The 27,294-nt window shown below is 44.7% G+C and overlaps 1 protein-coding gene across 1 annotated transcript in view; it reads left to right on the top strand.

The window, feature by feature from the left end:
• Window positions 1–13,595, top strand: part of NFE2L3 (NFE2 like bZIP transcription factor 3) — a 90,723-nt gene extending 77,128 nt beyond the window's left edge. The window contains exons 4-5 of the mRNA XM_063922008.1: window positions 6,540–6,641; window positions 7,569–13,595. Coding sequence (XP_063778078.1) covers window positions 6,540–6,641; window positions 7,569–8,813 — 1,347 coding nt within the window. The 3' untranslated portion in view covers window positions 8,814–13,595. The remainder of the gene's footprint in view (window positions 1–6,539; window positions 6,642–7,568) is intronic.
• The last annotated feature ends 13,699 nt before the right edge of the window (window positions 13,596–27,294 follow it).

Raw genomic sequence — 27,294 nt, 5'->3', positions numbered from 1 at the left:
CCTTTCATAGTCTATCGGACACTCGCCCTTCCACCTAGTCTTCAAATGCTCCCTGAAATATAATTTCAGCACCGAAGCCTACCTATGAGAGAGAGAGAGAGAGACATATTTATCACTACATACATTTTTAAGATGATAATAATTATGCTTCAGTACTGTAATTAAAAAAAACTGTTTTTAAGAGCAGCCCATAGGCAGTACGGACGGTGTAATGGTTAGCATTACTGCCTTACAGCACTGAGGTCATGGGTTCGATTTCCACCATGGCCGTAACTGTGTGGAGTTTGTATATTCTCCCCGTGCTTGAGTGGGTTTCCTCCAGGTACTCCAGTTTCTCTGACGTCCTAGTGGATGCTGGGAACTCCGAAAGGACCATGGGGAATAGCGGCTCCGCAGGAGACTGGGCACAACTAAAGAAAGCTTTTAGGTCACCTAGTGTGCACTGGCTCCTCCCACTATGACCCTCCTCCAAGCCTCAGTTAGATTTTGTGCCCGGCCGAGGTTAGATGCACACTAGGGGCTCTCCTGAGCTTCTAAAAAGAAAGTATATAATTAGGTTTTTTATTTTACAGTGAGACCTGCTGGCAACAGGCTCACTGCAGCGAGGGACTAAGGGGAGAAGAAGCGAACCTACCTGCTTGCAGCTAGCTTGGGCTTCTTAGGCTACTGGACACCATTAGCTCCAGAGGGATCGACCGCATGGAACTGGCCTTGGTGTTCGGTCCCGGAGCCGCGCCGCCGTCCCCCTTACAGAGCCAGAAGCAAGAAGAGGTCCGGAAAATCGGCGGCAGAAGACATCAGTCTTCACCAAGGTAGCGCACAGCACTGCAGCTGTGCGCCATTGCTCCTCATACACACTTCACACTCCGGTCACTGAGGGTGCAGGGCGCTAGGGGGGGGGCGCCCTGAGCAGCAATAAAAACACCTTGGCTGGCAAAAATACCACAATATATAGCCCCAGAGGCTATATATGTGATAATTACCCCTGCCAGAATCCATAAAAAAGCGGGAGAAAAGTCCGCGAAAAAGGGGCGGAGCTATCTCCTTCAGCACACTGGCGCCATTTCTCCCTCACAGCTCCGCTGGAAGGAAGCTCTCTGGCTCTCCCCTGCAGTCTACACTACAGAAAAGGGTAAAAAAGAGAGGGGGGGCACTAAATTTAGGCGCAGTATATATAACAGCAGCTATAGGGGACATAATTCAGTTAGTCCCTGCATTATATAGCGCTCTGGGGTGTGCTGGCATACTCTCACTCTGTCTCCCCAAAGGGCTTTTGTGGGTCCTGTCCTCTGTTAGAGCATTCCCTGTGTGTGTGCGGTGTGTCGGTACGGCTGTGTCGACATGTTTGATGAGGATAATGATGTGGAGGCGGAGCAGATGCCTATAGAAGGGATGTCACCCCCTGTGGGGCAGACACCTGAGTGGATGGACTTATGGAAGGAATTGCGTGCACGTGTCGACTCCTTACACAAAAAATTTGACGACATGCCAAATGCGGGACAGCCGGCTTCTCAGCTCGTGCCTGTCCAGGCGTCTCAAAGGCCATCGGGGGCTCTAAAACGCCCGCTACCTCAGATGGCAGACGCGGATGTCGACACGGATACTGACACCAGTGTCGACGACGATGAGTCTAGTCTAATGTCCACTAAGGCCATTTGTTGCATGATTGAAGCAATGAAAGAGGTGTTACAAATTTCTGATATAAAGGTACCACTAAAAAGGGTATTATGTTTGGGGAGAAAAAACTACCCGTAGTTTTTCCCCCATCAGAAGAATTAAATGAAGTGTGTGAAGAAGCGTGGGCTTTCCCTGATAAAAGATTGGTAATCTCTAAGAAGTTACTAATGGCGTTCCCTTTCCCGCCAGAGGATAGGTCACGTTGGGAGACACCCCCTAGGGTGGATAAAGCGCTCACACGTTTGTCTAAAAAGGTGGCACTACCGTCTCCGGATACGGCCGCCCTCAAGGAACCTGCTGATAGAAAGCAGGAGGCGATCCTGAAGTCTGTATATACACACTCAGGCATTACACTTAGACCAGCTATTGCGTCAGCATGGATGTGCAGTGCTGCCGCTGCGTGGTCAGATTCCCTGTCAGAAAATATTGACACCCTAGACAGGGACACTATTCTGCTAACCATAGAGCATATAAAAGACTCAGTCTTATACATGAGAGATGCACAGAGGGAGATCTGCCGGCTGGCATCTAAAATAAGTGCATTGTCCATTTCTGCTAGGAGAGGCTTATGGACTCGCCAGTGGACAGGGGATGCAGATTCAAAAAGGCACATGGAAGTTTTGCCTTATAAGGGTGAGGAGTTATTTGGGGATGGTCTCTCGGACCTAGTTTCCACAGCAACTGCTGGGAAGTCAGCATTTTTACCCCATGTTCCCTCACAGCCTAAAAAGGCGTCATTTTATCAGGTACAGTCCTTTCGGACTCAGAAAAACAGGCGTGGAAAAGGCGGGTCCTTTCTGACCAGAGGCAGAGGTAGGGGAAAAAGGCTGCAACAAACAGCAGGTTCCCAGGAGCAAAAGTCCTCCCCCGCTTCTTCCAAGTCCGCCGCATGTCGGTGGGGCTCCACAGGCGGAGCCAGGTACGGTGGGGGGCCGCCTCAAAAATGTCAGCGATCAGTGGGCTCGCTCACAGGTGGATCCCTGGATCCTGCAAATAGTATCTCAAGGGTACAAACTGGAATTTGAGGCGTTCTCCACTCCACCGGTTCCTAAAATCTGCCTTGCCGATTACTCCTTCAGACAGGGAGGCTGTGCTAGCGGCAATTCACAAGCTGTATTCCCAGCAGGTGATAATCAAGGTGCCCCTACTTCAACAAGGACGGGGTTACTATTCCACACTGTTTGTGGTACCGAAACCGGACGGTTCGGTGAGACCCATTTTAAATTTGAAATCCTTGAACACATACATAAAAAAAATTCAAGTTCAAGATGGAATCGCTCAGGGCGGTTATTGCAAGCCTGGACGAGGGGGATTACATGGTATCCCTGGACATCAAGGATGCTTACCTGCATGTCCCCATTTACTATCCTCACCAGGAGTACCTCAGATTTGTGGTACAGGATTGCCATTACCAATTCCAGACGCTGCCGTTTGGACTCTCCACGGCACCGAGGGTGTTTACCAAGGTAATGGCGGAAATTATGATACTCCTTCGAAGAAAGGGAGTTTTAATTATCCCGTACTTGGACGATCTCCTAATAAAGGCGAGGTCCAAGGAGCAGTTGTTGGTTGGAGTAGCACTATCTCAGGAGGTGCTACACCAGCACGGTTGGATTCTGAATATTCCAAAATCACAGCTGGTTCCGACGACACGTCTACTGTTCCTGGGTATGATTCTGGATACAGTCCAGAAAAAAGTGTTTCTCCCGGAGGAGAAAGCCAAGGAGCTGTCATCTCTAGTCAGAGACCTCCTGAAACCAAAACAGGTATCGGTGCATCACTGCACGCGGGTCCTGGGAAAGATGGTGGCTTCTTACGAAGCAATTCCTTTCGGCAGGTTCCATGCCAGAATCTTTCAGTGGGACCTGTTGGACCAATGGTCCGGATCGCATCTTCAGATGCATCGCCTAATAACCCTGTCTCCAAGAACCAGGGTGTCTCTGCTGTGGTGGCTGCAGAGTGCTCATCTTCTAGAGGGCCGCAGATTCGACATACAGGACTGGGTCCTGGTGACCACGGATGCCAGCCTTCGAGGCTGGGGGGCAGTCACACAGGGAAGAAACTTCCAAGGACTATGGTCGAGTCAGGAGACTTCCCTACACATAAATATTCTGGAACTAAGGGCCATTTACAATGCCCTAAGTCAGGCAAAATCCCTGCTTCTACACCAGCCGGTACTGATCCAGTCAGACAACATCACGGCAGTCGCCTATGTAAATCGACAGGGCGGCACAAGAAGCAGGATGGCAATGGCAGAAGCCACAAGGATTCTCCGATGGGCGGAAAATCACGTACTAGCACTGTCAGCTGTGTTCATTCTGGGAGTGGACAACTGGGAAGCAGACTTTCTCAGCAGGCACGACCCGGGAGAATGGGGACTTCATCCAGAAGTCTTCACGCTGATTGTAAATCGATGGGAACGGCCACAGGTGGACTTGATGGCGTCCCGCCTAAACAAAAAACTAGAGAGAAATTGCGCCAGGTCAAGGGACCCTCAGGCGATAGCTGTGGACGCTCTAGTGACACCGTGGGTGTACCAGTCAGTTTATGTGTTCCCTCCTCTGCCTCTCATACCAAGGGTACTGAGAATAATAAGAAAACGAGGAGTAAGAACAATACTCGTGGTTCCGGATTGGCCAAGACGAGCATGGTACCCGGAACTTCAAGAGATGATCTCAGAGGACCCTTGGCCTCTGCCGCTCAGACAGGACCTGCTGCAGCAGGGGCCCTGTCTGTTCCAAGACTTACCGCGGCTGCGTTTGACGGCATGGCGGTTGAACGCCGGATCCTGAAGGAAAAGGGCATTCCGGAGGAAGTCATTCCTACGCTGATTAACGCCAGGAAAGATGTAACTGCAAAGCATTATCACCGCATATGGCGGAAATATGTTGCTTGGTGTGAGGCCAAAAAGGCCCCAACAGAGGAATTTCAACTAGGTCGATTTCTGCATTTCCTACAAGCAGGAGTGACTATGGGCCTGAAATTAGGCTCCATTAAGGTACAGATCTCGGCTCTGTCGATTTTCTTCCAGAAAGAACTAGCTTCACTACCTGAAGTTCAGACGTTTGTGAAAGGAGTGCTGCATATTTAGCCCCCGTTTGTGCCTCCAGTGGCACCTTGGGATCTCAACGTGGTGTTGAGTTTCTTAAATTCACATTGGTTTGAGCCACTTAAAACCGTGGATCTAAAATATCTCACGTGGAAAGTGGTCATGTTATTGGCCTTGGCTTCAGCCAGGCGTGTGTCAGAATTGGCAGCTTTGTCATGTAAAAGCCCTTATCTGATTTTCCATATGGATAGGGCGGAATTGAGGACTCGTCCCCAGTTTCTCCCTAAGGTGGTATCAGCTTTTCACTTGAACCAACCTATTGTGGTGCCTGCGGCTACTAGGGACTTGGAGGATTCCAAGTTACTGGACGTAGTCAGGGCCTTGAAAATTTATGTTTCCATGACGGCTAGAGTCAGGAAAACTGATTCGCTATTTATCCTGTATGCACCCAACAAACTGGGTGCTCCTGCTTCTAAGCAGACTATTGCTCGCTGGATTTGTAGCACAATTCAGCTGGCGCATTCTGCGGCTGGACTGCCGCATCCTAAATCAGTAAAAGCCCATTCCACAAGGAAGGTGGGCTCATCTTGGGCGGCTGCCCGAGGGGTCTCGGCTTTACAACTTTGCCGAGCTGCTACTTGGTCAGGGGCAAACACGTTTGCAAAATTCTACAAAATTGATACCCTGGCTGAGGAGGACCTTGAGTTCTCTCATTCGGTGCTGCAGAGTCATCCGCACTCTCCCGCCCGTTTGGGAGCTTTGGTATAATCCCCATGGTCCTTTCGGAGTTCCCAGCATCCTCTAGGACGTCAGAGAAAATAAGATTTTACTCACCGGTAAATCTATTTCTCGTAGTCCGTAGTGGATGCTGGGCGCCCATCCCAAGTGCGGATTGTCTGCAATACTTGTACATAGTTATTGTTAACTAAAGGGTTATTGTTGAGCCATCTGTTGAGAGGCTCAGTTGTTTTCATACTGTTAAACTGGGTATAGTATCACGAGTTATACGGTGTGATTGGTGTGGCTGGTAGGAGTCTTACCCGGGATTCAAAATCCTTCCTTATTATGTCAGCTCGTCCGGGCACAGTGTCCTAACTGAGGCTTGGAGGAGGGTCATAGTGGGAGGAGCCAGTGCACACCTGGTGACCTAAAAGCTTTCTTTAGTTGTGCCCAGTCTCCTGCGGAGCCGCTATTCCCCATGGTCCTTTCGGAGTTCCCAGCATCCACTACGGACTACGAGAAATAGATTTACCGGTGAGTAAAATCTTATTTTCCTCCCACAATCTAAAAATATACTGGTAGGTTAATTGACTCCCAACGAAATTAACCCTAGTGAATATATACATGTACTGTGTGTACATGTGGAATATAGATTGTAAGCTCCACTGGGGCAGGGACTGATGCGAATGGCCAAAGATTCTCTGTAAAGCGTTGCGGAATATGTGTGCACTATATAAATAACTGATACTAAATAAATAAATGCCTCCCTTCCTCCTAATGCTGCATCCCCTGCAATTCCCAATGTTCCAGCCTGCAATCCCTTCTCTCTTGGTATTCATCCATAGGCACTCTACAATGTAAGCTTTGACCCTCTTTCCCACTGTGGTCTCTACATAATAATATGTGCAGATTATAATGATGTTATTATGTATATTTGTACAGTCAAGATATTGTCTATAACTGTCCTGTCAGGTCAGCCACGTACAATGTAATTGTGCTGTATATCTCACCCACTATGTATGGCGCTGCTCTTGTGGCATCATTGAAATAATAATAAATTCATAGTTGTGCTTGTATCTGTTCTTTCTTAAAGGGTACAAGTGAAAATGCTCTTCATAGTGATCAACCCTCCTCCAGACCAGGAAACCCAGTGGGAGAGTTGTGGCAAGATTTCCTTTCTCTGCCTGATTTGAATGTAAGTTTCTTTTTGTGTTTAGATTCTGTAGTCTACATTTTGCATCTTTAATCTAAACTGATGATGATGATGATGATGATGAATGATACAGATGTGGAAGTGCCTGTAGCAAGTCGGTTGGGAGGTGGCCATATATTTCCCATTATGTTTAGATCAGAACAGAAAGTTACTCTATTGATTAAATGTGAACATGTATAACATTTCTATAATGCAGCTGCTGATTGGCCTGTGAATATCTATGCAATCGATACTTGCATCATCACTATGGTGCTGCAATTAGGTGAGTACCTAATGCTGGGTATACATTAGAGTGACTTGCCCCCTGAACTGCAGTGACCGAGCGGCTAATTAGGCAAGCTATACACACTTACCAATCGGCTGCTCTATATGTCGGTATTCACATCACAGCTCTGACATCAGTCCCTGCAGCAGTGATGTCACTACAGGGGTGCGGGTCGTCACCTCCTCAGTGACAGGAGCCTGGTTCATGCAGCACTCGGCTCCTGTCACAGTGTATGAGCCGGCAAAGCAGACAGACAGTTTCTGGAGGCAGCCCAGCATCCCTGGGATCCCCGGAGTGATGAAAACGGAGGTCAGTCTGTGAGGGCCCTTTTGCCGGTGCATGCACCGGGTATTTCCCACTGCACCGGGTGTCACACAGCATAGTGATACATCTGCCCTGAAACCAGTGTCCAGGTGGTCAGTGGACTGCTCGTACAAACAGCCAGATGCAACAATATATTGGGCTTGGTCTGTGAATATGTGAACGCGATATGTCTGTGAATGACATCATTCACAGACATAGTGGATGTATAATGTATCACTTTCTAGTCCTGGGAATCATAACATATTAGTATCCTATTGTGATCAGTTGCAACAAAAGTACTGGCAGCTCTTTCTAATATACAATTATTTATTTTTCTTCAGATTACACTGGAAGACATCCAGTCCATTTCCAATAACCACAATGCCATCAGCCCTTCAGCACCTTATAATGTGGATTTTACCGATGCAATAAGCCAAGACGTATGTCTGCAGGAAGCCATATTTGCATCTAGCGACATTGCCAGGTCTAGTGAGGATTTGACCAATAGACCAGATAATTTAATGCATTCAAGCACTCTACCTGGAGGACCCCTAAGTACCACAAATCTAACAGCCCTATTCCCAACAACCGACAACAGTTCCAGAAACTTAACTAATCAAGATCTTCTTTCTGGTCTTGATGAGAATGTATTTGATGAAATTAATTTAATGTCATTAGCCCTGGAAGAAGGCTTTGATCCACTGGAAGTCTCACAGTTATTTGAAGAGCCGGACTCAGATTCTGGACTTTCTTTGAATTCAAGCCATAGCCCAACATCTGCAAGCATATCGGACTCGTCATCTGTCACCTTTGGGGAGGATGAAGGAGCAGCTGGATACAGCAGCGACTCTGAATCAGTCTCATACGATGGATTGGAAGGAGCAGTTGGCGGAAGTTGCTCAGAAATCAATAAATTTTGTCAGATGGATTATCAGGACAATACAAACTATTGTGATGAGGTGACTTTACACACCGTTCATCATAATCATACATATTATCAGCTGTCTGAACAGTTGGAGCCCAGTCCTGAACATCATTACAGCTGGCCAACAAAATCTAACAGAATAAAAAGCCCATGTGTTGGTGGAATAGACAAAAGCCTCAGTCGAGACGAACGGCGGGCAAAATCCCTAAGAATTCCTTTCTCAGTGGACGAAATTGTTAGCATGCCTGTGGAGATGTTTAACAATATGCTGTCCAAGCATTACTTGACAGAGACCCAGGTGTCCGTTATTCGAGACATTCGGCGCAGGGGTAAAAACAAAGTTGCTGCTCAGAATTGTCGTAAACGTAAGCTGGATGTCATTTTGAACCTGGAGGACAATGTCAGTCAGCTGAAAGCACGGAAGGAAAAGCTGTTGAAAGAGCGGGCTCAGTGCAGCAAGTCCGTGAGCCACATGAAACAGAAACTGAATGACCTGTACCGAGATGTGTTCAGCCGACTGCGAGACGAACAGGGCAGACCCGTCAATCCAAGCCAGTACGCCTTGCACTGCAATAGTGATGGCAGCATTATGGTTGTCCCAAGGAGACTGTACAAATCAGAGCAAAAGAAAGAGACACAGAAGGAAAAGAAACAAAAATGAACCTTGACCTCCTTAAGTAATGGTAATGAATAACTAAGGACTAGTGGCAGTGGTGCAAGGTGGAATAATATAATTTGTTAAACATTTGACCAGAGCATAGAAATCAAAGTGGTGTTGTTTGTTCAGATGTTGGCTATACATTATTAATGGTCCTCTAAAAACACAAAGAAGCTGCTTTTACCTTACTATCCTGGCTATATACTTGTACAGACCTCCATGTATGCCATAAATTAATATCTGCTGTTCTACGTCATGCAGCTTACTTAGTTACCTTCATATGTATGAATACAACATATGATAGAATCTAGATGCAAAAAATAGAAAACGTAAAAAAATTGGGGGCCAATTTTCTGGTAAAATTGGATATTTTTTCAGGTTTGTTTTTGTTTTAGTTTTTTTTAAATGAAAGCATATTGAGAAAATGGACATTTGGCAAATCGATGGAAGACCTTGCCACCGAAAAAGAACGTAATTGTTAAAATACAAAGTGACCTTAGATTTAGTCTGTCGCACTGGAGCACATTTTGCAATTTGTAGCTTAAGATGTTTTTCTTTTATACTTTAGTTGAGTACATTGTGGTGTATTTTATTTTTATTTATACATGTGGTCTTTTTACTGATCTATAAATTATGGTTTGTACTTGTTCTATCCAGACTTTTTGAAGAGGTCTTGGTGGCTGATCACGATTTATTTTCATATATTTATGACTATCATTTTGGCAAGCTGGAGTTGCTGACTTTATATTATCTTATATGTAATTTCTCCAGTGTACATGTTTTCAGACAGAGTATTGTTTTTTTACCATGGAGATATTTGCTAAAAAAAAAAAAAAAAATGAGTTCATTTACAATAATGTTATTTTGCATTTATACTACAGGGATAGAACACTTTTTTTTTCTCCTAGACATCCATTCATAATTTTTACGTTATGTTTAAATGGTATGTCCCAGTTTGAACAATCAACCATAATATTGCCTACTTGCCCCACTGTAGTAAGTAGTGGTCCAGGCTGGCTGCTAACCTCCCCACACCTCATATTGCCTGAGGACTCTTTCCAAGATTGTAATAAGAAGTTTAAATGACACTACAGCAAATTGGTCTTATTACAAGCGGCTCCCAGCTTAAGGTAATGGAAAGAGTTAAACACATTTTATTAAGGGGCGTTCCAAAAATGCACACTACTTTTTTAAGTGTGTTTTTTTGCCATGTCAGAGACATTTTGTTTTGTAACCTTAGTCTGCAAGTTATCATTTTTGTGAAGAGGCATATATCACTGCAACAGTTTCAATATACTGTATGCTTATAGAATATATATATTTAAATCCTGTTTAAGCCATTTAAATGCGAGACAATAATATCAAACAACACAAACTATTTCAATACTAAAGTAATGCCTTGATTTATACAAGCAAACTATCAACACCCACATTTGATTAATGTTTAACAACATTAAGGGGAATTTCTAACTTATAGATAATACAATGTGTAGTATTGTGGGCATTGTTATTATTTGCCTATATCAGTTTATAATATAACAAGCATTGAATTTATACAAGCTGACTTTGTGAAACGTTGTCTTATCGAGACGCAGTTAAAATGCCGGCTGTCGGGATCCCGGCGTTCAGGATACAGACGCTGAAATCCCGACAGCTGACAGACTGAATCCCGGCGCACCGAGGCTATTCCCACTCGTGGGTGCCCACCACACCTATAGAGTGGAAATAGATCCTGTGGTGAGCTACTGAGGCCACAGTGTGGCGAGCGCAGCAGCCCTACAAGGGGACTCTTAGCGCTCGCCCCGTTGCCGGCATTCTGGCGGATGGGATGCAGGATATTGACAGCCAGCATCCCGCCCGCCGATATAACGTATGTAACCCGTCTTATCTCTCAACCTATCCCATTCTGCAGAGCTCTTTAAAAAAAGGTATAATGGTTCCCAGTCTGTGTATTTCTGCAATCCGCCTGTTTTGAACAGCAGTAGGCTTGTGTGTGCAGGATTTGGGGAGGAGCATGAGACAAAATGGCAATGACATGTTGCTAATAAAGACCAAGGAGAACATGTATTGTTTTGACAATGCCAAAAGTATTTCAAAAGTTTCATGATAGTTTGCTGTAGTCCGGCACATCATGCGTCTGTGTGTGACGAGAGAGTACTGCAGCTACTGGTATACCAAAAAATTCAACCTATCAGCTGATGGCTATTGTGTGCTAATAATTTGCCATCTGTATACTCACATCTATACGTAAATATCTTAAACCAAAGTATAAATGTTTTATGTGTTTGTGAAAGCTAAAAGTGCTCTTTCATATAGGAACTACAGTATGTGTAGTTTAGCTACTGTTTTCCTATTTATGTGGCATTCGCCCAGAGCTGTTTTATAGCTTTATAATTTGACTCATTTCAGATTCATGGTTACCAATATGTGTTCTGTTTATTTGATTGCGCAGTATTTGTCTCCACCTGTTTTTTTACTTCATTTCTGTATGACTTAAATTGAAACAAAATAAATGGGGATTGGCAGACAGCTCTAAACTTGATACTTTTTACCCAGTTTGCAGTTGTGCAACACTTTACACCTGTATTGTTAAATAGATTATTAAACTAAATAAAACTTAAGGTGCCCATACACTAGTGCAATTTGGGCCCTTTTCATCCGATTCCGATGCATCGGGCCAAGAAATCGGATGAAAAGTGTCAAATCGCATGTGTGTTTACCTCCGATTCCGATCCGTGGTCCCGTGCGCATTGGATCAGAGATGATAATCGCAAGGGCTGCACTATAGATTTATCGGAACCAGCAGCCTTGGCTGGGAAGGACTGCGTACAATGGGGGTCATTCCGAGTTGATCGGTAGCTGAAAATGTTCGCTGCACAGCGATGATGCAAAAAAATGCCACTTATGCATATGCGGCGCAATGCGCACGCGCGTCGTACTTTCACAGTGGCTGATGTAGTTTCACACAAGGTCTAGCGAAGCTTTTCAGTCACACTAGTTGCCGCAGAGTGATTGACATGAAGTGGGCGTTTCTGGGTGTCAACTGACCGATTTCAGGGAGTGATCAGAAAAACGCAGGCGTTCCAGGAAAAACGCAGGCGTGGCTGGGCAAACATAGGGCATGTTTGTGACGTCAAAACAGGAACTGAACAGTCTGAAGTCATCGCAAGCACTGAGTAGGTCTGAAGCTAATCTGAAACTGCACATTTTTTTTCGTAATCGCTCTGCGTTCCTTTCGTTCGCACTTCTGCTAAGCTAAAATACACTCCCAGTGGGCGGCGGCATAGCGTTTGCACGGCTGCTAAAAACTGCTAGCGAGCAATCAACTCGGAATGACCCACCATGTATCGTTTGCCATGCCGGCCGGGAAGCTGCCGGGCAGTTCAAGGGAGATCGTATGCGACTTCTCCCCTCGGAGAAGTCACAGTAGTGTATGGGGACCTTAGACTCTTCCTCTAGGATAAAGCTTTGTGGTTATCTAGTAATAAAAAAATAAAGCATACTCTTTATAGGCTACGAAAATAAAACCTATGTAATCCTGTACTGAGCTAGCCTTAAGGCATGCTTATATAAATAAGGATTTGTCAGTGCATGGTTTTGTGTGGTGGGACAAATGTCTCTTTTACATATCAGTAATTACATAATACTCACAATTGAAAAGAACTAACCTATATAATAACATTTCAAGTCAGACATATTGTAGCCAGTAACTGACAGTGATTATCAATATGTACTCCTTACCTAGAATGCCAAGGCTGCTTGGTAATTTAGATACAATTAATAGTACAAAAGGAAGTGAGTTATTTTTTGTAGAATAAGAGAAACAAGGAATCTAGGGGTAGATTTACTAAAATGTCCAAGTAGCAAACGTGGTAGTGTTGCCTGTAGCATCCAGTTACTTTCTAGCTCATTTTCCAGAATGTACTAGACGTTATAGCTATAGTCTGATTGCTTGCTACAAGCAATGTTTCTTTTTGGAATATTTAATAAATCTACCCTCTAATACAGTGGTTCCCAAACTTTCTTGAATCATGGCACCCTAGAACCGGCTTTCCCAACCGCAGTCCTGAAGACACACTTAACACTGCAGGTTTTAGTGATATCCCTGCTTGAGCACAGGTGACTTAATTAGTCATTTTGATTGAACTGTCTGTGCTGAAGCCTGGATATCACTAAAACCCGCATTGTTAGTGTGCTTTGAGGACCAATGTTTGGAATGCCTGCCCTAGAGTATCAGCAATTTTATCACGGTGCCCCTAGGATAAAAGTTTTTATTGATATATTTGTAAAAAACACTATTACATTAAGTAAATTGTGCCTACCAGTCATCCTTAGGGTCAGTTATGTGGTGGTGCACAGAATTATTCTTCTGATTTTCACATGCTTTATGATTGACAGCCACATGCACTAGTTTTGCTTATCACTTTGACCATTAATAATTTGATTCTGTCCTGGACCACCAACCCGAGGCACCTGTGCAAAAGCCTTGTGACAGCTGTGCCCCCCTGGGTGCCTAGGCAAACAGTTTGGGAACCACTGCTCTAATCATTAAAGTCATAGTAGCAGAAATGTGATGTTGTCAATTAAGCATCATGTTAAATCCTGTTTAAACTGTGTACTGATGTTCAGATAGTGCCTCAAATTTTTGTCCTAAAGCGGTTATCCATTTACTGACTGGCAACGCCAAAATTTGTGTTTTTATTTTGTTTGTTTTTTCTCTTTTTTTGTTGTTATCCAAGCATCAGAAAAGACTTACAACTTTACAGTGCATCTGGAAAGTATTCACAGTGCTTCACTTTTTCCACATTTTGTTATGTTACAGCCTTATTCCAAAATGGAATAAATTAATTTTTTCCCTCAAAATTCTACACACAATACCTCATAATGACAACGTGAAAAAAGTTTTTTTGAGATATTTGCAAATTTATTAAAAATAAAAAACTAAGAAATCACATGTACATAAGTATTCACAGCCTTTGCTCAATACTTTTTGATGCACTTTTGGCAGCAATTACAGCCTCAAGTATTTTTTAATATGATGCCACAAGCTAGGCACACCTATCTTTGGGCAGTTTCGCCCCTTTCCTCTTTGTAGCACCTCTCAAGCTCCATCAGGTTTGATGGGAGGCGTCGGTGCACAGCCATTTTCAGATCTCTCCAGAGATGTTCAATCGGATTCAAGTCTGGGCTCTGGCTGGGTCACTCAAGGACATTCACAGATTTGTCCTGAAGCCACTCCTTTGATATTTTGGCTGTGTGCTTAGGGTCGTTGTCCTGCTGAAAGATGAACCATCGCCCCAGTCTGAGGTCAAGAGCGCTCTTGAGCAGGTTTTCATCCAGGATGTCTCTGTACATCGCTGCATTTGTCTTCCCCTCTATCCTGACTAATCTCCGAGTTCCTTCTGCTGAAAAACATCCCCACAGCATGATGCTGCCACCAGCATGCTTCACTGTAGGGATGATATTGGCCTGGTGATGAGCGGTGCCTGGTTTCCTCCAAACATGACGCCTGGCATTCACGCCAAAGAGTTCAATCTTTGTCTCATCAGACCAGAGTATTTTGTTTCGCATGGTCTGAGAGTCCTTCAGGTGTATTTTGGCAAACTACATAAAAGGAGACAAGACAAAAGAAATCCTTTTCGGGAGCAATCTTAATTGAAAATAGTAATGATAATTAATCAATATATGGTGAAGTGATATGATGATGAATAATCTAAAACTTAACTTTTATTTTATTCCATTAAAATATCGACCTATATGGTCCAAACATATTAAATATCTATTAATCAAAATAGAAGAGAAAAAGAGGTGAAATATAGATTAGATGAGTGAGAGTAAGCAGATTAGAACTGCCCCACCAGTGTTTTCACATGAAGATATAAGTGATCATCTTAGTGATATCCACAGTGCCTGGTATTCCTAAGTGGTCCCCCTTCAAAGTACTAACCAGGTCTATCCTATCAGCTTCCGAGATAGAAGATCGGGCTACTCTCAGGATAGTACGACCTTGAATAATGAAGATGACATATGAAGGAAGAGAGAACCCACTTCTGCTGTCTGTACTCTGCCTGCTATACGTCACTGGATAACTTGGCCCCAGGCTTTTCCAGATGAGAGAGTGTTGGAAAAGAGAACCTTCACCAGTTTTAATAGGGGAAGATCATGGATTGGTTGATCTAACTCCCCTTAGGATCAAGGCAGAAGGAAGAAGGAGCACTTCTGCTTTCTGTTGTGATAGCCAAGTGTACGCTGGGAAGGGCAGACCCCGAGCCAGCACGGCTATCAGCCAGATGAGAGAGTGCTAAGAAGAGATAAAGCTCTGATAAATAATCCGAAATGTAAAATTTGTTTGAACTAATTCATTCAAATAACATTCAAAATATTGTAGCTAAACTCCTCTTATTCTCCTATGCCAAAGTGCATAAGAATAATATAGTGATTTTCATATACAGGAAATCAATTAATATTCACACACTTTTTCTGATTGAATTATATCCTAAGCATTTATCAATCAATATATGCTGGTAATACAGATGAGACATTTAGGCAGAGGTGGCAACTTGTGGTAATCATGCAAATTCATAAATATCTAGAGTACCGTAAATTATAAATAGTTGTTGGCAAGAAGGTCCTAATCTCTCACATAAAGGTATAAATATATAAAAAACAGTGTTGCAGAGAAATACTCCAGCAGAAAGTCTGCAGGATCAATTGGTTAAAAAATAAGAGAAACAATGTTGCAAAAAAAGGGTTTTTTCCAGCAATAGATCTACAGAATCAATCACTTGGTAAATTAACCTTGTATATGACCAATTGAACAATATATTTAAAATATATTTTCCACTCACGGCTACATTCATTACGTTTTCTCTTTCCACTTCCCTCCTCCCTCCCCTCCTCCCACATTGCCTGTTATCAATCGAGGATCATTACTAGGGGTTATAATATTCACACCCCTGTGCATGACTCAATATTTAAATGCACAAAGAGAAAATAGAATATATATTTCTTCTAAACATCTTCATTAGTTTAGATCATTTTATGTTGTCCTCACTTGATGCACAAAAATGAAAGCATCAAAAAGGTGCATTTATTTCATTCAAAAATATACATGTTGCATGCTTATGTGATACTCTGTTACACTTTGATACATTTGTTGCACACTATTTTTCCATTTATGTGACTTATACATTTCTGAACTGATACTAATGAAATTTCAAAACAGAGCTTTTTGTACTCTGGTGCTAGCAAGGTGACATTATTATATCAGACAGTCATGCATTTGTTCTCAATCAGTATAAATCATAATTAGTTTGCTGATTAACTGTACTTCTTGTGTTGACAAAAGACCAAAACCGATAGGTCTGTCAATTGCTAAACTGTTACAAGCCTAGGAGACAGTGTTTTCTCTGATTGCAGAATTATTAGAAGCCTATACAAGGTTAATTTACCAAGTGATTGATTCTGTAGATCTATTGCTGGAAAAAACCCTTTTTTTGCAACATTGTTTCTCTTATTTTTTAACCAATTGATCCTGCAGACTTTCTGCTGGAGTATTTCTCTGCAACACTGTTTTTTATATATTTATACCTTTATGTGAGAGATTAGGACCTTCCTGCCAACAACTATTTATAATTTAAGGTACTCTAGATATTTATGAATTTGCATGATTACCACAAGTTGCCACCTCTGCCTAAATGTCTCATCTGTATTACCAGCATATATTGATTGATAAATGCTTAGGATATAATTCAATCAGAAAAAGTGTGTGAATATTAATTGATTTCCTGTATATGAAAATCACTATATTATTCTTATGCACTTTGGCATAGGAGAATAAGAGGAGTTTAGCTACAATATTTTGAATGTTATTTGAATGAATTAGTTCAAACAAAGTTTACATTTCGGATTATTTATCAGAGCTTTATCTCTTTTTAGCACTCTCTCATCTGGCTGATAGCCGTGCTGGCTCGGGGTCTGCCCTTCCCAGCGTACACTTGGCTATCACAACAGAAAGCAGAAGTGCTCCTTCTTCCTTCTGCCTTGATCCTAAGGGGAGTTAGATCAACCAATCCATGATCTTCCCCTATTAAAACTGGTGAAGGTTCTCTTTTCCAACACTCTCTCATCTGGAAAAGCCTGGGGCCAAGTTATCCAGTGACGTATAGCAGGCAGAGTACAGACAGCAGAAGTGGGTTCTCTCTTCCTTCATATGTCATCTTCATTATTCAAGGTCGTACTATCCTGAGAGTAGCCCGATCTTCTATCTCGGAAGCTGATAGGATAGACCTGGTTAGTACTTTGAAGGGGGACCACTTAGGAATACCAGGCACTGTGGATATCACTAAGATGATCACTTATATCTTCATGTGAAAACACTGGTGGGGCAGTTCTAATCTGCTTACTCTCACTCATTAATCTATATTTCACCTCCTTTTCTCTTCTATTTTGATTAATAGATATTTAATATGTTTGGACCATATAGGTCGATATTTTAATGGAATAAAATAAAAGTTAAGTTTTAGATTATTCATCATCATATCACTTCACCATATATTGATTAATTATCATTACTATTTTCAATTAAGAGTGCTCCCGAAAAGGATTTCTTTTGTCTTGTCTCCTTTTATGTAGTTAATCTACAAAAGTTTTTTGGGAGCACCACCAATAAACAAGGTGCTTTTAAAGGATTTGAATATTGGCACCGTTTATATTGGTTATTTTCAGATTTTTCTATATTTCAATGTGGCTTTACTGTACACAGCCAGTGCGGAACTGACAAACCATTTTTCAAATGTATTTTGGCAAACTCCAGGCTGGCTGCCATGTGCTTTTTACTAAGGAATGGCTTCCGTCTGGCCACTCTACCATACAGGCCTGATTGGTGGATTGCTGCAGAGATGGTTGACCTTCTGGAAGATTCTCTCCACAGAGGAATGCTGTAGCTCTGATGGAGTGACCAACGGGTTCTTGGTCACCTCCCTGACTAGGGCACTTCTCCCCCGATCACTCAGTTTAGACGTCTGGCCAGCTCTAGGAAGAGTAATGGTGGTTCCGAACTTCTTCCATTTACAGATGATGGAGGCAACTGTGCTCATTGGGACCTTCAAAGCAGCAGATATTTTTCCGTACCCCTCCCCAGATTTGTGCCTCGGGACAATCCTGTCTCGGAGGTCTGCAGACAATTCCTTTGACTTCATGCTTGGTTTGTGGTCAGACATGCACTGTCAAGTGTGGAACCTTATATAGACAGGTGTGTGCCTTTCCAAATTATGTTCAATCAACTGAATTTACCACAGGTGGACTCCAATTAAGCTGTAGGAACATCTCAAGGATGATCAGTGGAAACAGGATGCACTGGAGCTCAATCTCAATTTTGAGCTTTATGGCAAAGGCTGTGAATACTTATGTACGTTATTTTTTAGATTTTTTTTTATAAATTTGCAAAAATCTAAAAAAAAGTTGTCATTATGGGGTATTGTGTGTAGAATTTTGAGGGAAAAATGAATTTCTTACATTTTAGAATAAGGCTGTATCATAACAAAATGTGGAAAAAGTGAAGCGCTGCAAATACTTTTCGGATGCACTGTATGTAGCTAGCTGGTGAGTATGTAGAGACTAAGGGGACTGAAAATCAATTTTTCAAGAGGAGGCTCTGCTGTATAATGAAAGTTAAAAAGTTCTACAACCACTGTCTTCTTGATCCACCAAGTTCAGCAATCCCCTGGTTCTTTATACTCCTTTCTTGTATCTTCAATAGTTGTTGAATCTGATTAATGCTTGGATAAATGAATGTGCTGTCTTTGGGTAACATAAATGTCATCATTATTCTTGGTGACCAGTGCTGCCAGGTGCCATAGCCATTGCATATGCTGCTATGGATCTGGCTCATCCACTATGGTATTTTAATATGATGGGAGAAGTTAGGCTGGGAAATTATTTTTTCAGAGTTTGCTGCATACTTAACCCAAGTTCCTCACTAAAACCTCATGTATTTTTCTCTGACGTCCTAGTGGATGCTGGGAACTCCGTAAGGACCATGGGTAATAGCGGGCTCCGAAGGAGGCTGGGCACTCTAGAAAGATTTCAGACTACCTGGTGTGCACTGGCTCCTCCCACTATGACCCTCCTCCAAGCCTCCGTTAGAATTCGTGCCCGGCCGAGGTTGGATGCACACTAGGGGCTCTCCTGAGCTCTTAGAAAGAATAGACTTAGGTTTTTTATTTTCAGTAAGACCTGCTGGCAACAGGCTCACTGCAGCGAGGGACTAAGGGGAGAAGAAGCGAACTCGCCTGCTTGCAGTCGGATTGGGCTTCTTAGGCTACTGGACACCATTAGCTCCAGAGGGATCGACCGCAGGCCCAGTCCTTGGTGTTCGGTCCCGGAGCCGCGCCGCCGTCCCCCTTACAGAGCCAGAAGCAAGAAGATGGTCCGGAAAATCGGCGGCATGAAGACTCTGTCTTCACCAAGGTAGCGCACAGCACTGCAGCTGTGCGCCATTGCTCCTCTCACACTTCACACTCCGGTCACTGAGGGTGCAGGGCGCTGGGGGGGGGCGCCCTGAGGCAGCAATAATAACACCTTGGCTGGCTAAAATACCTCAATATATAACCCCAGAGGCTATATATGAGGTAAATACCCCTGCCAGAATTCCATAAAAAGCGGGAGAATAGGCCGCGAAAAAGGGGCGGAGCCTATCTCCTCAGCACACTGGCGCCATTTTTCCCTCACAGCTCGGCTGGAAGGAAGCTCCCTGGCTCTTCCCTGCAATATACAGTAACAGTAAGAGGGAAAAGAGAGGGGGGGGGGGGGCATTAAATTTGGCAGTATATATACATATATTATATGAAAAGCAGCTATTAGGGACATAACTCAGTTAGTCCCTGTATATATATAGCGCTCTGGTGTGTGCTGGCATACTCTCACTCTGTCCCCCCAAAGGGCTTTTTGTGGGTCCTGTCCTCTGTTGAGCATTCCCTGTGTGTGTGGGGTGTGTCGGTACGGCTGTGTCGACATGTTTGATGAGGATAATGAGGTGGAGGCGGAGCAGATGCATTTTGAATGGACGTCACCCCCTGCGGGGCAGACACCCGAGTGGATGAACTTATGGAAAGAAATGAGTGCACGTATAGATTCTTTACATAAGAAATTTGACGACATGCCAAATGTGGGACAGCCGGGATCTCAGCTCGTGCCTGTCCAGGTGCCTCAGGGGTCGTCAGGGGCTCTAAAACGCCCGATACCTCAGTTTGCAGACCCGGATGTCGACACGGATACTGATAACAGTGTCGACGACGATGAGCCAAACCTAATGCCTGTCAGGGCCATTCACTGCATGATTGAGGCAATGAAAGAGGTGTTAAACATTTCTGATTTACATCCAGGTACCACAAAAAAGGGTATTATGTTTGGGGAGAAAAAACTACCCGTAGTTTTCCCCCATCAGATGAACTAAATGAAGTGTGTGAAGAAGCGTGGCTTTTCCCTGATAAAAAATTTGTAATTCCTAAGAAGGTACTAATGGCGTTCCCTTTCCCGCCAGAGGATAGGTCACGTTGGGAAACACCACCTAGGGTGGATAAAGCGCTCACACGTTTGTCAAAAAAGGTGGCACTACCCTCTCAGGATACGGCCGCCCTTAAGGAGCCTGCTGATAGAAAGCAGGAGGCAATCCTGAAGTCTGTATACACACACTCAGGCATTATACTTAGACCAGCTATTGCGTCAGCTTGGATGTGCAGTGCTGCCGCTGCATGGTCAGAAAAACTGTCAGAAAATATTGACACACTAGACAGAGACACTATTCTGCTAACGATTGACCATATAAAAGATTCAGTCTTACATATGAGAGATGCACAGAGGGAAATTTGCCGGCTGGCATCTAAAGTAAGTGCATTGTCTATCTCTGCTAGGAGATGCTTATGGACTCGTCAGTGGACGGGAGATGCAGATTCCAAGAGGCACATGGAAGTTTTGCCTTATAAAGGGGAGGAATTATTTGGGGATGGTCTCTCCGACCTAGTTTCCACAGCAACGTCTGGGAAGTCAGCATTTTTACCCCATGTTCCCTCACAGCCTAAGAAGGCGCCATTTTATCAGGTTCAGTCCTTTCGGACCCAGAAAAGCAAGCGTGGAAAAGGAGGGTCTTTTCTGTCTAGAGGCAGAGGTAGGGGAAAAAGGCTGCAACAGACAGCAGGTTCCCAGGAACAAAAGTCCTCCCCCGCTTCCTCTTCCAAGTCCGCCGCATGACGGTGAGGCTCCACAGGTGGAGCCAGGTACGGTGGGGGCCCGCCTCAGAAATTTCAGCGATCAGTGGGCTCGCACACAGGTGGATCCCTGGATCCTTCAAGTAGTATCTCAGGGATACATGCTTGAATTCGAGGCGGCTCCACCCCACCGGTTCCTAAAATCTGCCTTGCCGATTGCTCCCTCAGACAGGGAGGCGGTGCTAGCGGCAATTCACAAGCTGTATTCCCAGCAGGTGATAATCAAGGTACCCCTACTTCAACAAGGCCGGGGTTACTATTCCACACTATTTGTGGTACCGAAGCCGGACGGTTCGGTGAGACCCATTTTAAATTTGAAATCCTTGAACATGTACATAAAAAAATTCAAGTTCAAGATGGAATCGCTCAGGGCGGTTATTGCAAGCCTGGACGAGGGGGATTACATGGTTTCCCTGGACATCAAGGATGCTTACCTGCATGTCCCCATTTACCATCCTCACCAGGAGTACCTCAGATTTGTGGTACAGGATTGCCATTACCAATTCCAGACGCTGCCGTTTGGACTCTCCACGGCACCAAGGGTATTTACCAAGGTTATGGCGGAAATGATGATACTCCTTCGAAGAAAGGGAGTTTTAATTATCCCGTACTTGGACGATCTCCTAATAAAGGCACGGTCCAAAGAACAGTTGTTGGTGGGAGTAGCACTATCTCAGGAAGTGCAGAACCAGCACAGCTGGATTCTGAATATCCCAAAGTCACAGCTGGTCCCGACGACACGTCTACTGTTCCTGGGGATGATTCTGGACACAGTCCAGAAAAAAGTGTTTCTCCCGGAGGAGAAAGCCAGGGAGTTGTCTTCTCTAGTCAGAGACCTCCTGAAACCAAAACAGGTATCGGTGCATCACTGCACGCGGGTCTTGGGAAAGATGGTAGCTTCTTACGAAGCAATTCCATTCGGCAGGTTCCATGCCAGAATCTTTCAGTGGGACCTGTTGGACAAGTGGTCCGGATCGCATCTTCAGATGCATCGCTTGATAACCATGTCTGCAAGAACCAGGGTGTCTCTTCTGTGGTGGCTGCAGAGTGCTCATCTTCTGGAGGGTCGCAGATTCGGCATTCAGGACTGGGTCCTGGTGACCACGGATACCAGCCTGCGAGGCTGGGGGGCAGTCACAAAGGGAAGAAACTTCCAAGGACTATGGACAAGTCAGGAGACTTCCCTTCACATAAATATTCTGGAACTAAGGGCCATCTACAATGCCCTAAGTCAAGCAAAATCCCTGCTCCTACACCAGCCGGTGCTGATCCAGTCAGACAACATCACGGCAGTCGCCCATGTGAATCGACAGGGCGGCACAAGAAGCAGGATGGCAATGACAGAAGCCACAAGAATTCTCCGATGGGCGGAAAATCATGTACTAGCACTGTCAGCAGTGTTCATTCCGGGAGTGGACAACTGGGAAGCAGACTTCCTCAGCAGACACGACCTCCACCCGGGAGAGTGGGGACTTCATCCCGAAGTCTTCCAAATGATTGTACATCAGTGGGGTCGTCCACAGGTGGACATGATGGCGTCCCGCCTAAACAAAAAACTAGAGAGGTATTGCGCCAGGTCAAGAGACCCTCAAGCGATAGCTGTGGACGCTCTGGTGACACCGTGGGTGTACCAGTCAGTTTATGTGTTCCCTCCGCTGCCTCTCATACCAAAGGTATTGAGAATAATAAGAAAGCGAGGAGTAAACACAATTCTCGTGGTTCCGGATTGGCCAAGAAGAACATGGTACCCGGAACTTCAAGAGATGATCTCAGAGGACCCGTGGCCTCTGCCGCTAAGACAAGACCTGCTACAGCAGGGGCCCTGTCTGTTCCAAGACTTACCGCGGCTGCGTTTGACGGCATGGCGATTGAACGCCGGATCCTGAAAGAAAAGGGCATTCCGGAGGAAGTCATTCCTACGCTTATTAAAGCCAGGAAAGAGGTTACAGCAAATCATTATCACCGCATATGGCGGAAATATGTTGCATGGTGTGAGGCCGAAAAGGCCCCAACTGAGGAATTTCAACTAGGTCGATTTCTGCATTTCCTGCAAGCAGGAGTGAATATGGGCCTAAAACTGGGTTCCATTAAGGTACAGATCTCGGCTCTATCGATTTTCTTTCAGAAAGAACTAGCTTCAGTACCTGAAGTTCAGACATTTGTAAAGGGAGTGCTGCATATTCAGCCCCCATATGTGCCTCCTGTGGCACCTTGGGATCTCAACGTGGTGTTGAGTTTCTTAAAATCACATTGGTTTGAACCACTAAAAACCGTGGATCTGAAATATCTCACGTGGAAGGTGGTCATGTTATTGGCCTTGGCTTCTGCCAGGCGAGTATCAGAATTGGCGGCATTGTCTTATAAAAGCCCTTATCTGATTTTCCATATGGATAGGGCAGAATTAAGGACTCGTCCCCAGTTTCTCCCTAAGGTGGTGTCAGCGTTTCATTTGAACCAGCCTATTGTGGTGCCTGCGGCCACTAGGGACTTGGAGGACTCCAAGTTGTTAGACGTGGTCAGGGCCCTGAAAATATATGTTTCCAGGACGGCTGGAGTCAGAAAATCTGACTTGCTGTTTATCCTATATGCACCCAACAAGCTGGGTGCTCCTGCTTCTAAGCAGACTATTGCTCGTTGGATTTGTAGTACAATTCAACTTGCACATTCTGTGGCAGGCCTGCCACAGCCAAAATCTGTCAATGCCCATTCCACAAGGAAGGTGGGCTCATCTTGGGCGGCTGCCCGAGGGGTCTCGGCTTTACAACTTTGCCGAGCTGCTACTTGGTCAGGGGCAAACACGTTTGCAAAATTCTATAAATTTGATACCCTGGCTGAGGAGGACCTGGAGTTCTCTCATTCGGTGTTGCAGAGTCATCCGCACTCTCCCGCCCGTTTGGGAGCTTTGGTATAATCCCCATGGTCCTTACGGAGTTCCCAGCATCCACTAGGATGTCAGAGAAAATAAGAATTTACTCACCGGTAATTCTATTTCTCGTAGTCCGTAGTGGATGCTGGGCGCCCATCCCAAGTGCGGTTTATCTGCAATACTTGTACATAGTTATTGTTAACTAAATTGGGTTATTGTTGAGCCATCTGTTGAGAGGCTCAGTTGTTTCATACTGTTTACTGGGTTTCATATCACGAGTTGTACGGTGTGATTGGTGTGGCTGGTATGAGTCTTACCCGGGATTCAAAATCCTTCCTTATTGTGTACGCTCGTCCGGGCACAGTATCCTAACTGAGGCTTGGAGGAGGGTCATAGTGGGAGGAGCCAGTGCACACCAGGTAGTCTGAAATCTTTCTAGAGTGCCCAGCCTCCTTCGGAGCCCGCTATTCCCCATGGTCCTTGCGGAGTTCCCAGCATCCACTACGGACTACGAGAAATAGAATTACCGGTGAGTAAATTCTTATTTTAAAAACTAGGTTGTCTGATTTATTTTTTACGAGTCTCATCTTTATTTGATACCAAGTTACGTATACAATCATTTATTTGGGGTGTTACAGATGACCTGGATTGATGCATTATTGCATGGAAACTCCCATTAATTGATGGACATTATTGTACCATATAGGTAAATGTTTTGTATTATTGCACTAAAATGAATAGGTAAAATTGGGAGACTTACTGACTTACAGAATTGGAAAACTTAACCTGACCCATGATATAGTATGACTAATAATGTAATCAGGTGTTAAATATCCAGTACTGGATCTTGTTTATCTACACTATTGTCTCTGACACAATCAAATACTCACTAACGTATGATAGCTGGTGTCAGTCATTAATGATGATGATGATGATGATGATGATGATGATTTTCTGGTTAACATTTCTAAATGCTATCAACAGTTAGTGTATGTCTACTGTACTAAGTGCTTAGAGACATGGTTATTTGACTGCTACTGTAAGCTATTGGTATACTAAAAAAATTAAAATGTTAAAAGGATGTCAATAAACTGCTTCTTTGGATATTTAAATATTGAGTATAATTTTTGCATCTATCATAAAATACAAATTATTCAAGTCTATTAAGTATTGTATAGATCTATGTCTAAGGCAGTGGTTATCAAACTGTGGACCGTGGTACCCTACAGAGGCGGAACTACCGCCAGTGCAACCAGTGCGTTGCACTGGGGCCCGCCTCTGTCCAGGGGCCCAAAGCATGTAATGAGTCAAACTGACTCATTACATGCCGCTGTGCGCTGCGGGCAACCGCTGCCGCAGCGCACAGCCGCCCGGAGAGAGGAGCAGCGGTACGGGGGAAGGAGGAGGAGGGAGGTGAAGGAGGGAGCCGCAGCAGCGCTTTACTACTGGTGGAGGCGCTGCTGCTGCTGCCCCTCTGCTTCACTATAGGCTGTCTTCCGAGAACAGCCTATAGTGAAGCAGAGGGGCAGCAGCAGCAGCGCCTCCACCAATAACACAGCGCTGCTGCGGCTCCCTCCTCCTCCTCCTCTTTCTCTCCAGCCCGGGAATCGTCTGACGCTGCACCAAGGAGCCTGAGCCAGCGGAGAGGGTAAGTATAATTCTTCTTTCTTTCTGTCTCTTTCTTTCTGTCTCTTTCTTTCTTTCTTTGTTGGGACTGCCTGCCGCAATGTGTAAAAATGGGGGACTGCCTGCCGCAATGTGTAAAAAGGGGGAATCTGCCTACCGCAATGTGTAAAAATGGGGAATCTGCCTGCCGCAATGTGTAAAAACGGGGGACTGCCTGCCGCAATGTGTAAAAAGGGGGAATCTGCCTGCCGCAATGTGTAAAAAGGGGGGACTGCCTGCCGCTATGTGTAAAAATGGGGAATCTGCTTGCCGCTATGTGTAAAAAGGGGGAATCTGCCTGCCGTAATGTGTAAAAAGGGGGGCGCTGTCTGCCGTAATGTGTAACAAGGGCACGCTGTCTGCCGTAATGTGTAAAAAGGGGACGCTGTCTGCCGTTATGTGTAAAAAGTGCACGCTGTCTGTCGTTATGTGTAAAAAGTGTACGCTGTCTGCCGCTATGTTTAACAAGGGCACGCTGTCTGCCGTTATGTGTAAAAAGTGTACGCTGTCTGCCGCTATGTGTAACAAGGGCACGCTGTCTGCTGTTATGTGTAAAAAGGGGACGCTGTCTGCCGTTATGTGTAAAAAGTGCACGCTGTCTGCCGTAATGTGTAAAAAGGGGGACGCTGTCTGCCGTAATGTGTAAAAAGGGGGACGCTGTCTGCCGTAATGTGTAAAAAGGGGGACGCTGTCTGCCGTAATGTGTAAAAAGGGGACGCTGTCTGCCGTAATGTGTAAAAAGAGGAATCTGTCCGCTGTAAGGTGTAAAAGGGTCTCTACCTGGTGTAGTGGTGCTACTGTGTGGCGTAATTTGAAGAATGGAGACTACTGAGCACCGTTTTATGAATTGGTATTATTTTGTGGCCACACCCCTTCCCATGAAGCCATGCCACTATGTATTTTTGCACGCTCCTACGGCACGCACTGCCCCTGTTTTGCATGCAGGGGTGGGGCTCCGATGCCGTTTCTTGCACACAGTGCTAAAATGTCTAGTTACGGCACTGTTGCTAGGTATCCATTTCTCTGGCCCTGAGCAGGTCCCCTTCACCAGATCCTCTCCTGGGGTGAGGGGGTGTACTTGGATGGGATGTGGGGGGGGGGCAAAGCATTTTGTCGCACCTGGGCCCACCGCTCGCTAGTTCCGCCACTGGTACCCTAGGGTGTCTCGGAGCACTTACAGGGGTGCCAGAGTTGGTGGTCCAGGACCAAATCAATTTATTTACGGTCAATGTAGTAGGCAAAACTAGTGCTTGTTGCTTGTGGCTTTTAATCATAAAATATGTGGGCAAACTGCAGTGAATCCTGTCCCTCACCACATAACTGAACCTAAGGATGATATATAAATACTATCTACGTAATTTAATATGGTATCCGTTCAGATGGTCGACAATGTTAGGGTCGACACTCATTAGGTCGACCACTATTGGTTGACATTGACATGGTCGACATGGACAAATGGTCGACACATGAAAATGGTCAACACATGAAAGGACTGCGATTGGGAACAGTAACCTGTGCCGAGCGCAGCAGTAGCGGAGCAAGGCAGCTTGCCCGAAGCATGGCGAGCAAAGCGAACCATGCGAGGGGACGCGGTGCACTAATTGGGGTTCCCAGTCACTTTACGATGAAAATGACACCAAAAAAAGTTAAAAAAAAACTCATGTCGACCTTTTCATGTGTCGACCTT

This window comes from Pseudophryne corroboree, chromosome 5 (genome assembly GCF_028390025.1).
Source record: "Pseudophryne corroboree isolate aPseCor3 chromosome 5, aPseCor3.hap2, whole genome shotgun sequence".
Classification (NCBI taxonomy): domain Eukaryota; kingdom Metazoa; phylum Chordata; class Amphibia; order Anura; family Myobatrachidae; genus Pseudophryne; species Pseudophryne corroboree.
Note: the sequence above shows the minus strand (reverse complement) of the source record. Positions and strands in the feature narration are given on the sequence as shown.